At 39.3% G+C, this 14,306-nt stretch overlaps 1 protein-coding gene across 2 annotated transcripts in view; it reads left to right on the forward strand.

Annotated features, from left to right (window-relative positions):
- Positions 1-362: 362 nt before the first annotated feature.
- Positions 363-14,306, forward strand: part of LOC124856990 (paired box protein Pax-6-like) — an 86,626-nt gene continuing 72,682 nt past the window's right edge. For both annotated transcript variants that reach the window (XR_007035469.1, XM_047348007.1), the window contains exons 1-2: positions 363-502; positions 6,415-6,468. Coding sequence is in view for 1 of the 2 variants with exons in the window: in XM_047348007.1 (XP_047203963.1) it covers positions 490-502; positions 6,415-6,468 (67 nt within the window). In the remaining variant the exon portion in view is untranslated. The remainder of the gene's footprint in view (positions 503-6,414; positions 6,469-14,306) is intronic.

The raw sequence follows: 14,306 nt of genomic DNA on the forward strand, positions 1-14,306 counted from the left end.
TGTGCTGTTTTAGATAAGATCCTAGTTAATCCATTGAGGTGTGTTGGTGTTAAGTGGCAAAATGTGAAAAAGCCCAGATTTGCGTAGCCTGGTTATGAATGTACATCTCTAGTTCTCTTTAATTCATTCTTCAATTAACACCGCTAAAACACAGTTGGTTGGCTATAAATGCGAAAGGAGAACAAGGAATGAAGTGTGCAAAAGTAAGCATAGGCCTCAAACACACACACCCACACCCACACACACACACACAGCCCACAGCTCTCTGTCCCCTCCTCCCAATCCTGCTCCTATTCTCTTGGCACTCCTCTCAGCCCGCCCACTTGCTCTCCGTCCTTCACTCCCTTTTCTTGTCCCTCCTCCTCAGAGGACTGACTCTGTCTCTTTCTGCACTTGTCTCTCCAGTCAAGGAGAAACTAATTGGAGGAAAGAATAAGCGAAAGGAACTTTTGAAACCTTGAGCGCAGCAAAAGTTTACTTCTCTGCAGCATGCCTCAGAAAGGTAAGCTTCGGGTCCGTTTTTTGTCAGTCTCCGTAGAATCCGTCCGTCAGTTCTACTAAAGTCTTGAAAAGTTTATTTAATTAGCAGAAAATGAGAAATTGACACTAATTGATGAAGTTTAGAAAAGTGTAATAACGCGAAATATATTATTTCTTTATCTTGAACACAAAACGCCGAAACAAGAGTAATCTGAATATTTTCTGACGAAAGCAGATGCATTTAATCACATTTGTAATCAACAATCCTGGCTGTCCGGAGTTCGTATCTGGTCCAGATTGGGTCTGTCAGACAAATCTGCCCAAATAAAGGCAGTGAAATCTGGTACCAAACCGGGGCCTTAAATCTAACTGGAAACTAACTCCTGTCAGTGTGTAGGAGCGCTTTCTCTTTGCGGGACCGAGACTAACCGGATTGAAGCCACCTGGAGTTATTTTACGGTTCTGGACAAGGGCGCGTTGAAAACTCGCCAAACAAATAGCAATAGAAAGTAATAGCTCGTCTAAGAAAGTAAGCGAATTTGTGAAAAAAATCTTTTTATTACAATAATGGTTTTAAAGCACTGTGAACACAGTCACGTTAAACTCCATCACAAAAATTCCACGTCTTCGTATTCTAATTGAAAAATGTCTGGAAACAATTCGTTTGTAAAGTTTTTCAGTCTTAAACTTATTTAGTTTTGATATTGCTTATAATATTTACGTGTGTATTCTTAGCAACTAAGAAATTCTCAGCAGTAAAATGAGCCGTTTATTTTCCCTGGAAATTCTTGCAACTTAGGAGCTTGCTTTTTTCCGTGGGAATGAAGACCCTACTTGCACCACATTTTACCTGGATACTTTACCGACTGGTTAATGGTGTTTTAAAAAATGTTCCCCGCTAACTTTATGTATTTATGGAGTCTTTGATATTTAATGCGCCAGTGAATACCAGCTGCTATTTTTCCCTCGTTTTAAACTTGATTTTTAAAAGGCCGGTTAGGCCCACCATACACACACCTCATACATATAAAGTCCATGTTAGTGTTAGATGATATCAGCTAAAACTTCCCATCAAACTGTGCAGTTAAGCCACCCTTAATTGGGAACCCAAGAAGTTCATTTCTTTCAGGAAGAGAAGCGGTCTGCTCCAGGACAACCCTCACTTTTCTGATTCATTGACAGCAGTGAGCCAAGTTCATCCTTTATGATGTTACATCTCTCTAAAAGCCTACATCAGGGATCTGTGATCAAGAGTGCAAAACAAGCTCAGTTTAGCTGCTTTTCGTGGTAGGCTACTTAAGAAAGAAACACAACTTCCATCTTCTGGAACATACCGGAATATAAGCTTCTCAGTCAATGTGTTCATAATGATATGATTAAACTGAAGTTTTTTTATTTTTTTTAACATATCGGCTATTAAAGAAAAACGACCTGAAAAGAAGTACGAAAACTGCACCGTAGAAAAGCGCGATTAATTATTACAACAATTCAAAATTAGGAGTAAAAGATTCTATTTGTTCGTTGCTTTTAAGGATTATTGGCCGATGTTTATTTCGTTTGTAATGTCGTCGATGCACTTTATAATAGCAACCGAATGTATTTTTAGTTTACTACTGTTCCAAACAAAATACATTTTGCACATAGCTTGAAAGTCTAAAATCGGTTGTTTACTTTAGCGAGTAGTACTTAGAGACATTTATTTTAGCTGGAGAAAAAGAAAACTGGCATAGCTGGAAAAGTTGCTGCATGGATAATGTTTATTCTAATTTGGCCTGATAGGCTATTATCTAAAACATCTAGATATCCTGGATTCATTTCTGAGTCTGAATGAATTCATGAGGCAACCTGATGCCCATTTTGTTTCACCTTCATTATGCATTTGTACAGAAAAAGGAATTTAATAAAATAACAACAATAATAGTAAAAAAAAAAAACTTATTATATAAATAAATAAAATAGCCTACTTTAATAAATCGGCTTGGAACCCAAAATCCGACGGCTTTGTCACGTAATCCGCAGCAACTGTAGACCGTACATATGACATATGATTGAAAAGAAAATTATCATTATTATTATTATTATTATTATTATTATTATTATTATTATTATTATTATTATTATTATAAAGCAGTAGTGTTTTCTCTCGTCCTGTCAGCGCACTGATCTCGGCCCAGTGAAACTTCCAGGTTGTCATCAGTGTGCTCCGTGAACTCCTTTATCTCGGCTGAACTGGTGAAATTGGGCTCCCCGCCGCGGCTTTGTCACTTTCTCTCTTTAAACGAGCCGCAGCTCCTAACTAGGCACAAAGGCCGGCCGGCCGGCGGCTATTTACCGAGCCGATCCGCGGCCCGCTCCTCCGCCTCTTTGTCCGCTTTCACAGGGAGAAAAGCGCCGTGTTCCAGCGGGAACAAGGTCCCTGCAGCCGGCCTGCTCCTCTGTGGAGCTCCGTCTCCTTCATTATGTTGTTAATGACAGGAGCCTCGGATAAAGAGGCGCTTTGAGGCTTTTCTTCGTAAACTTTTTTCCTCTCTAAAACAGAAAAGGCTGGTTTTAAGCAGCAAAATGAAGGAGTGCTATGTGCTCTCATCTCGGCTGAAGCATACCTCCCAAACAACAACATAATTTTCTGAGGAGGAACTTAAAATGGAGAGAGAAAAACAATGTAAAACTATCACATTTAAAGGCTTCTGACATCACTTCAGACGATGTTGGAAAGTTACATAAAATAATACAATTCAAAGTCATTATGTAGTGAATATTGTTTGGAAGGCCATTTCAAACGTGTTTCTTTATTTATCTTTACGCAAAAAGCCACACATTAATCAACTTGAGTACTCCTGTCCATCATGTGAATGTGCCAGATTTAGATTCATTGTCATCTTTTGTCCCAGCCAGGCATTAACTTTAAAAAGCACCTTTAAAAAAGATCAAACAAAATTCCACTGTAAAAAATTATTTTCAAAGCTATCAAATAGTAGCCATTACTTGAATATCATTTTGGCATACATATGTTTTTATAAGATATGAATAAAATTATCAACAAAAAATGTAGAACTATCATAAGACTTGTGGTTGAGAAAGTTTCAGTGCTGCTGAGGTGGTGATGGTTTAGTGAGTAAATTAGTCAACTTGCAATCAGAAGTTAATGGATTTGGTTCCAACTTCTACTCTGCCACATGCTGATGTGCCCCTAGGCAAAGCACTTAACCCAGAGTTGCCTTCCGATCAGTGTATGAACGTGTGCATGTTTGAGTGCAACTGGGTGAATGTGAAACTAGTGTGAATGTGCTCTGAGTGCTCAGAGTAAAAAGCACTACAGAATTTTAGTCTTTCTACAATTTAAAATCAAACATGCTAGCTTAGCTTCTTAAGCCTGTGGAGTTGCAAGTAAACAGCACATCTTAGCTGTGTTGGGACATTGTGTTCATGCCACCGTATTAAAATATATTAGAAAAGTTTTAGTTTTTGAGGTAGATTTTAAGTCTTAATAACGAACAAATTTTGGGTTTGTTCTATTCTATTCAAAAAACAGAAATCTTCTTAAGGATTACTTAGAATTCACATTCTTTAATTAGGTAATTATAATTTAAAAACTGGTTCGAATTTAACTCATTTGTTAAGGTTTCTATTAGCTGTGAAACTTCCATAATTTCTGCTTTAAAGTCCACCCAAATGCAGATCACTACATACCATTTACCAGTTCAGTTCTAATAATTAGTTGTATTCGTGTCTATGAGTTGTACAAAGAGCTGTATTATTACCATCCATAGTTTTTACCAACTCTGAGAACCATTTCTAAGACATAATGTTCTTTGTTCAGTGGGGACAGCATTCTAAATACGAGCTGCCCCAGTTATAATCACGGTTATAATACATTTTTTTTTATAACATTTATTTAAAGTTTTTTAGATTTTAATAGACTAAAGCAAAAATGTAAAAAAGCACCTGCTAAATTTAATAGTAGTTTTCAGGTGCTTACTGTAAAGAATATGATGCCATGTTGTCTCTCTGCCCTGCACAGAGCACTGGGAGACTAACAAGCTCATAATTGCCAATTAATTAGTTTGACTGTGTGCTCAGGTCAGGAGACTGCGGTCGACTCCCTAACAGACATGCTGGTCGCAGCTGCAAACTGTAGTTTTAAAGCTGCATTATCTTAATATAGCTCTGTTTTAGTTTTCCCATCCTGACAGTCCTCAGTGGTACTGCAGGCTCCAAACATCAAGAAGAAAACTCCATTTACTCCAGCACTTTTTGGGATCTCAGTAAAATTATTTTAAATTTTTGGAATGATGTGATGGAAAATTTAAGCAGATTATTGTACAATATGCACTATATTACACTACATTGCCAAAAGTGTTAACTCATCTTCCTTCACACACATATGAACCTGAGTGGCATCCCATTCTTAATCCATGTCTTGTAATATAATGCGGGCCCACCCTGTGTAACTATAACAGCTTCAGCTCATGCGGGGAGGCTTTCTGGAAGTTTTAGGAGTGTGTTTCCAGAAGCACATTTGTAAGATCAGGCATTGGTGTTGGAAAAGAAGGCTTGGCTTGTAGTCTGTGCTTTATTTTTTTTTCCCTAATTCTGCTGGGTTAAGGTCAGGAATCAAGTAGGTCAGTCAAGTTATTCCACACCAAACTTGCTCATGTTTGTTTTTTATGGACTTTCTATGTGCGTTGATCCACAGTCACACAGGAAAAGGACAGGGCTGTCCCCAATTTATTTCCACAAATTTGGGAGCATGAAATTGTCCAAAATGTCATGGTTGCGGAAGCATTAAGTGTTCATTTCATTGGAACTAAGGAGATGTGCCCAACCCCTGAAAAGCAGCCCCACACCATAATCCTCTATCCACCAAACTACTTGGCACAATGCGATCAGGCAAATACTGTTCTCCCAAAAGCTGACAAACTCAGTCTCATCCATTGGATTACCAGACAGAGAGGTATGACTTTTCACGCCAGAGAACATGTTTTCACTACTCTAGAGATCAGTGCCTGTGTGTTTTACACCACAACATCTAAGGCTTTGCATTACACTTGGTGATGTGATTCTTGAATGCAGCTGCACAGGTAGCGTCATATTAAAGTGCTACACTGTAATTCGCTCAGTTCATGGGAAAGACCCATTCGTTCACACATGTTTGTGCAACATGTTTTCATTCATGTTTCCATTACACTTGGGGATGTAATGCTTGGATGCAGCTGCACAGATAACGTCCTATCATTCTACCACACTGGAATTCACTGAGCTCCTGAGAGCAACCCATTCTTTCATACATACTTGTAGAAGAAGTCTGCATTACTAGATTACCTGGATTCTAAACACATGTGGCCATGGAAGAGATTGGAATAATCAAATCCAATGAGTTGGATGGATGACTGAATACTTTTGGCAATATAACCTTTTTTTTTCCTCAAAACAACTTATAATAGAGTTTTTATGGCATATTGTACTATTTCTCTGTGCATCTGGGCCTTCTATTTGTTTTATGAATTATGTGTCTTGAACTGGTTAATGTTCTTTTTAATGCATGTTATTTCTATGTACAGCTGCATTCATTTGGTTGTAAGGAGCTATATAAATGAAGACCTACTCACTGACACACTTACTTAATGTGAAGAATTAACAGACTACAAGGCTGACATGTTTTTGGCTCCACAGGGAGAGAAAGTACCTGTGATCTTTCTCCAAATGGTTTGGTACATTTAGAGTCAACAACTCATAATGTCATTCATCAAACTGTCCAGAATTTTAATATATACACACTCAATAAATAAATGAAAGGATTATGATGAGTAATATTACCACATTCGTTTCTCTCCTGCTACCTTGCTTCTGTGACCGATTAATGAGTTTTGAGCAGGACACGATTCTACATGAATGTGTACAATGCAATAAAGCATGATTTATCTGTTTGTACAGATTACAGAAGTCAACCCAGCTGGGAGACTGGCGTTGCCTCCATGATGCAAAACAGTGAGTGCATTTTCTAAAGTGTTTTCTTTTTTTGTTGTCATCACTGCATATTTGGTTTATGACAGTTCCATACCAGGTGAAATGCTCCACACTGTCCAATAACATGCACATTTTATTATTTCTACAGTCACTTTAACCTGCTCATAGCTTTAAGTTTGTGAATTGTTATCTGTCCCAGTGGTAACCCTTTGATGAACTATCCAGGGCATACTTCATTTGCCTTTGTGTCACAGCTTCATGGTCAAGTTCAGTTTTATTACCAACAATGTAATCAGTTCCAACTCAGCACTGGAGAAGCAGAGCAGCTAGAGTGGGTGTTGTGGATTAATTGAGGCCCAACTCCCCAACCCCTCAATTCATTCACTAATATTATAAGTGAATGAAATATGGTTTACATTAGTACAGTTGGATGGGTGTTATTAGACTGGACTGCTGTTTATAAGCATGTTCATCATCTAACAGAGTATGAACAGGAGACAAATAATAACAAATAAATAAATAATGGGAATATGAGTTTTATTTGGGGAAGCTGTCTAAACAGTGTGCATTCCTTTTTTTTACTTTTGACCTGAGCTTATAATATTCTGTTTTGTCAGATGAATCCAGAAGCTTCTACTTCCTTTGACTGGGGACCAATGCTTTATTCTGAGAAGTTTTCTTTAAAGCAAGCCTATGTTTTTGTCTGTGTCATTACTTGTCATGATTTTCTAAAATGTTCCTTTTTAATGCCTCAAAACCAAACCTAGCATACTTCTCTTTAACAGCCATCTCTAGGTTTCTACAAAAGTATTGTAGGAGTATTTATCCTGCTTTGAACACTAAAGTTTTGTCACCTCACAACCACAAACTTCAGTGTATCTATATTAACGTTTTATGGGATAGACCAACGCAAAGTAGTCCATGCCTGTGAAGTGAAAGGAAAATGATTGTGTCTCCTTTTTTTTTCTAAACCTACAAAGACACGACTAAAAACAACAATGCATTACCGTATTTTCCGCACTATAAGGTGCACCGGATTATAAGCCGCACCTTCAATAAATGGCCTATTTTAGAATTTTCTTCATATATAGGGCGCACCGGATTATAAAGCGCATAGAATAGAAGCTACTGCAGTCAAACGTTTGACTGGGGTTGCGTTATGCATCCACTAGATGGAGCTGTGCTAAAGAGAATGTCAACAAAACAGTCAGATAAGTCAGTCAGTCAAACTTTATTAATACACTACAAACCAGCGTTCTGATAACTCCATTCACTCTCATGGTAAGGTCTCCTCTACATAGAATTCTATTGAATAGAGCCAACCGCACGTTAAGAATGCGTTGGAGTCTATGAATTTGAAGTTGAAATCAAATGTTAGTTAAAACGTGAAAGGGAACTTTTCCCTGATTCAGTAAACATGTAAAAGAAACAGTTTAATGCACTAAATCAAACGTTAGTACTGTTAACCTTTCCTGTTTCTGTCCCCTGACCGTAGTCTGATGACACAGGGGAGACGCTTTCTCCAGGGCCGAAGTTACTAGTTTCCTCGGGGTTAACTCCCTCACTCATACGTTGCTGAGTTGAGCATGAAGAAACTGCATCAAAACACTGAGTTGTTGACGATATTCGGGGTTCTTTTTAATGACTTTGCAGCACGTAAAAACACAGGGCTTACAGACTCATACACCGCTGCTCCGGTCGCCGTCTCTACCCACCCCACACACACAATAATACCGACGTCACTCCTTCACTCTTCATTCTCAGCTACGGCAGCACACAGCGCCACCTCTGTCCGGAGGAGTAATGTCAACATCTTCCATACACACACACGAAACATACACCCCACACACTGAGCTTCTAATCACATATAGTTCAGGCAATTCCTGCAACAGTACATTCAAACGTTATACACACACAAGTGGTGTTGGACTAGGAGTAAGCACAGTACAGGTGTTTACCGCTATTACTTCGGCGACGCCCCTGACTACGGTAGCCGTAATGCTGCAAGCGGTGCGGCTTTGTAGTTTACCAGTCGTACTGAAACATTTTGACAGAGCGCCGTGTACAACCAGTATGGATCAACCAATTAACCAATTGATCCATATATAAGGCGCTCCGTATTACAAGGCGCACTGTCATTTTTTGAAAAAATTAAAGGTTTTTAAGTGCGCCTTATAGTGCGGAAAATATGGTACTTAATGTTGGTCTGTCCAACAAAATCCTGCGCTTATAACAAGTGAAAATTTGCCAAAGCTATATTTTTGCTTAGCTCCACATAAAGGTTGAGCAGCCAAACAATATATTAAGATTTGGATGTAAATCGGTAAAATTACAGAATAGAGATGGTTATTTAAATGAGTTGATTGACAAGGAGTTGGCAGTTCTGAAAGAGGCACCAGATGGCTTTAGTTGGGGCATCAAAAATTGAGTAGTAATGGGAGAGGCAGAAGTTGCAGCAGTCAGTCATACAAACCATGAAGCAAAGCTCATCAGACTGAGAGGATGCTTCATCAGTCCATTAGACAACATTAACTGCCCTTGGTTCCAGTACGCTTGTGTACAAAATTACATCCAAATTGGGCCATTTCTTCTGGGGTTAAATTGGTGCTTGACAAATTGAAATGTTAATTTTATTTTCAGCCTTCTTGGACTCTGAATGGTGTTCCATAAGGGATGCTATCTCGGGATTTTGTATTGTGACTGGAAGGAATGGCCTCCCTATCTCAATCCGAGCAATGTTTTGTTATTGGACTTCGATCCTAGACAAGGGATGTCCATAACAAATGCAATATAATATATAATATATATATATATATAATAATGCAACGGCGGTTGAAACTGAGAAAGGAAAAAACATGCATCTTTAAAATTCCATCAATAAAAGGATCAAAAAGCATAAGCTTTGACAGAGCGTTAAAGCCAATCTGTGTTTAAAAATCATCCTTTAAATAAAGTTTGTCTTAACTTTAAAACACAACACAGAACTCATCGTTAGCTGAGCAGCTAGTTTGCTAACACTTAGCTGAGTTTTCACAACACAAAGAAAAAACAAACGTCATTAAACAAACGTTATTTAGATTATTTCATTCTAAACTAATCTTCTCTGCCCAAACACTACCTCTTACATGAACCGCGCTGAGGACAAGGTTTCCGGGGGACGAGATGAGGGGGATCCGGTCATCCACATGTCGACTGAAAAGGACTAGCATTGCAGCTAATCTCAAAAGCTGTAAGGGTTCGGCTTTTAGCTGGCCTGGCCGAACTGTACGAGAAAGGCACGTTTGGCTCCTTCAGTGGCCACGGTGTGGCTACCTGGATGTGCACGCTGAATTTGTGCAATGCGGTCTTGGACTTCTTTTCCAGGATGTAGGGGGAATCCGCTTCAATTAGGGCTGCTTCTGGAGGCCTCAAAAGAAAAAAGTCAAGCCACGCTTTTCTTATTACACCCTTTTTCTGAATGAGCGTCGGATACTCGAACAACAAATCATTACTTACCTTTGTTGCATGCGATGGGTGCGATTGTAGTCACTTTTGGATCCAAGTTGAAAAGTCAGCCTCTCCAGTCCAGTTCCCTTCCAAGATCCGCATGGAAAGAGCCCGCCATGTTGTAGCATGGCGTTTTTCTTCATGTCTGACTCCTCCTCTTCCTTGGCTGAGCTGGAAGTAGGTTAACGTGATTCATTTTGAAAGTTCCAGAAAAGTTCTTACTGCCCTTTAATGTTGTAACCCATGGCTGGGGTCCCAACAACAGGAAGCTGGATGGATGGATGGATGGATGGAGTTGGGCCATTGCAGAACAGTCTTGGAGAACAAAGGGACTGGTAAAGAAATCCCAGAATTCACAGTATTTCACACCTGGGTGTGAAAATAAACCCCTTGGCTACACCTAGGCCTGATTACTGTCTGTCCTGTAGAATAAAGAAATCCCCTAAATACCCAGTGAATATTGTTTTGTTAAAATATGTCTAAACAATGTTTAAATTGTTCATAAATGTCTAGATGTTTGACTTAAAAGTGTCTATTTAGAACTGGTTTTAGACGTTCATTAGAACTGTAGACCTGTTTTATCCAAGATTTAATAGCAAGCAAAGAAAAGCAACAGTGGTTAGCTTCAAACTTGGAACCCTTTAACCTCTAGTTCTGTGCTTTCCTAACTAAACAATTTGTGCAGATACCAAGTATTGCACAAATAACTTTTTGTATTGTTTGGACTTGCATTATCGTTGTGATGACGCACCATTGTTTTGATACAAATTAAACTCCGTTCCTCATCTGCCTCGGTGATGTTCTGTCAGATCTGTGTCCTTTATGTGTTCTGAAAATCTCTCTAACAATGGAGTTCTGTGGTTCTACTTGGAAATTATAATTCTTGCTGCACAACTCACCTTTTTCTCATGAAACAAACTGATCTTCATCCCTGATGATATCCAGACAAAATCTTGTGTCAGCTTACACCCTGAACAGTTTTATTGTTTAACAACAAATGTGAGTGTCAGTATAGTGTATACAGGTCCTTCTCAAAATATTAGCATATTGTGATAAAGTTAATTATTTTCCATAATGTCATGATGAAAATTTAACATTCATATATTTTAGATTCATTGCACACTAACTGAAATATTTCAGGTCTTTTATTGTCTTAATATGGATGATTTTGGCATACAGCTCATGAAAACCCAAAATTCCTATCTCACAAAATTAGCATATTTCATCCGACCAATAAAAGAAAAGTGTTTTTAATACAAAAAAACGTCAACCTTCAAATAATCATGTACAGTTATGCACTCAATACTTGGTTGAGAATCCTTTTGCAGAAATGACTGTTTCAATGCGGCGTGGCATGGAGGCAATCAGCCTGTGGCACTGCTGATGTCTTATGGAGGCCCAGGATGCTTCGATAGCAGCCTTTAGCTCATCCAGAGTGTTGGGTCTTGAGTCTCTCAACGTTCTCTTCACAATATCCCACAGATTCTCTATGGGGTTCAGGTCAGGAGAGTTGACAGGCCAATTGAGCACAGTGATACCATGGTCAGTAAACCATTTACTAGTGGTTTTGGCACTGTGAGAAATCTTCATCTCCATAAAGCTTTTCAGCAGATGGAAGCATGAAGTGCTCCAAAATCTCCTGATAGCTAGCTGCATTGACCCTGCCCTGGATAAAACACAGTGGACCAACACCAGCAGCTGACACGGCACCCCAGACCATCACTGACTGTGGGTACTTGACACTGGACTTCTGGCATTTTGGCATTTCCTTCTCCCCAGTCTTCCTCCAGACTCTGGCACCTTGATTTCCGAATGACATGCAGAATTTGCTTTCATCCGAAAAATGTTCTTTGGACCACTGAACAACAGTCCAGTGCTGCTTCTCTGTAGCCCAGGTCAGGCGCTTCTGCCGCTGTTTCTGGTTCAAAAGTGGCTTGACCTGGGGAATGCGGCACCTGTAGCCCATTTCCTGCACACGCCTGTGCACGGTGGCTCTGGATGTTTCTACTCCAGACTCAGTCCACTGCTTCCGCAGGTCCCCCAAGGTCTGGAATCGGCCCTTCTCCACAATCTTCCTCAGGGTCCGGTCACCTCTTCTCGTTGTGCAGCGTTTTCTGACACACTTTTTCCTTCCCACAGACTTCCCACTGAGGTGCCTCTATACAGCACTCTGGGAACAGCCTATTCGTTCAGAAATTTCTTTCTGTGTCTTACCCTCTTGCTTGAGGGTGTCAATAGTGGCCTTCTGGACAGCAGTCAGGTCGGCAGTCTTACCCATGATTGGGGTTTTGAGTGATGAACCAGGCTGGGAATCTTAAAGGCCTCAGGAATCTTTTGCAGGTCTTTAGAGTTAACTCGTTGATTCAGATGATTAGGTTCATAGCTCGTTTAGAGACCCTTTTAATGATATGCTAATTTTGTGAGATAGGAATTTTGGGTTTTCATGAGCTGTATGCCAAAATCATCCGTATTAAGACAATAAAAGACCTGAAATATTTCAATTAGTGTGCAATGAATCTAAAATATATTAATGTTAAATTTTCATCATGACATTATGGAAAATAATGAACTTTATCACAATAGGCTAATATTTTGAGAAGGACCTGTATATATAAATATCTCATCATATTTTCCACGTTCTCTTTGGGAGTGATGAGAATGGATAGGATCAAGACTGAATACATCAGAAAAACAGCTCATGTTGGATGTGTTGGAGATAGAGCCAGAGAGACCAGACTGAGATGGTTTGGACATGTAAAGAGGAGGGATAGAGTACATCAGTAGAAGGGTGCTGAGGTTGGAACTGCTAGGCAGGAGACCGAGAGGAAGACCAAACAGGATAGTTATGGATGGAGTGAAAGAGGACATGAATGTAGTATAGGTGTGAGAGTAGAAGATGCAGAAGATAGTGGTAGATGGAGACAGAAGACTCACTGTGGTGACCCCTGAATTGGAAAAGCCAAAGAAAAAAAAGAACATTTTCTACTGTTCTCTTAAATTTGTCTTTGGATTTTCTACACATTAATAATATTACTACAATATCAAAACTGAAAAAAGGATGAAATTAGTGTATAATACCAATTCAAATCAAGTAATCTTCAAATTTTGGGTTATGCTTTCTGGATTTCTTTCATAGTGTACAGACTTTTTCTGGATTGTATGAATGTTGAAAGAATTATAAAGCAGTGGAAGGCACATTTAAAATGATCTTTCCCTGACACCAATGAGACCATCACCTGTCTTCGTTGCCATGGAGGGCTTACACCGTTTTTTTAGCTGGACAGCTCTGTTGACAACAACAGAATGCTGTTATAGTGGGAGTTAATTGAAGTCAGGTGCCGTGTGAATGAGCTGATTTAAAGGGAAAGCTGCTGAGCTTTTCCCAGGGGTCTGCCTGCTTTGTGTGTGAGTGTTTGTGTATCACAGAGGAATGGGGCCTAATTGACTCCATATGTCTATCTATTAATTTAGAGTTAGCAGAGGAGAGTCACGGTGTGTTTTTCCGAGAAATGACACTGTGATTAACATTTCTACAGTCAAACCACTGACTTTCAACACACAGGTGTTATGAGACAGCATGAGGGAGAGGTAGAAAATATCCACTGTCACACTGAAAGTCAACATAATAGGGATCACTGTTCCCATAATTAAATTATGCAGGATATAATAGATACAACACTGATGTTTGCTGGATTGTAACCCTTTTTTAAATCAGGCTATTACTTTTTAGCAGGATTTTAGAGGAGCTGTGGGTGGTTGTTTGACCTGGTCTTCCACCATCTGCTTAAGAAAACAGAACAAGCTCACTCAGATTGCATGTAGAGAATCTGTGAAATTCAATTATAATGTCTTGCCATAGTTGGATTTAGAACTTGACTTTGACTCTGCAATTTAAACATGATTTGCTTTGAAGATTGTAGTTCTGACTGTTTTCTCATTGTTGATGTCCTGCTGGAATGGAACGTCCACTCCCGTCTGAAGTACTTTGTGGCTTCTAACACTCCCTGGCAATGTAAAGGTTGCCCTGTATTTACTGTAGCTCCATCCATCTTGCCATCAATTTTGACCAGCTTCCCCAATCCTGTTAATGAAACACATCCCCACAACATAATGCTGCCACCACCGTGTTTTACCATTGGGATGGTGGACTCCTGGTAAGGGAAATGTGTTTCCTTACTAGATTTTATGTTTGAAAAGACATTTTATGTTTGAAAGGACATAGACATGCTGCCATTGAGTTCTTTCCCACATGTACCTGTTAGATAAATCATGTCTGCTTTGGTTTCTGAAAATTGGTGAATGTTGCAGTTTGGAGTGACTTTACTTGTGTTATAGCTTGTTACTAGTATAGGCGAGTCACAACTTATTGTTAA

The sequence above is a fragment of the Girardinichthys multiradiatus genome, chromosome 2 (assembly GCF_021462225.1).
Source record: "Girardinichthys multiradiatus isolate DD_20200921_A chromosome 2, DD_fGirMul_XY1, whole genome shotgun sequence".
NCBI lineage: Eukaryota > Metazoa > Chordata > Actinopteri > Cyprinodontiformes > Goodeidae > Girardinichthys > Girardinichthys multiradiatus.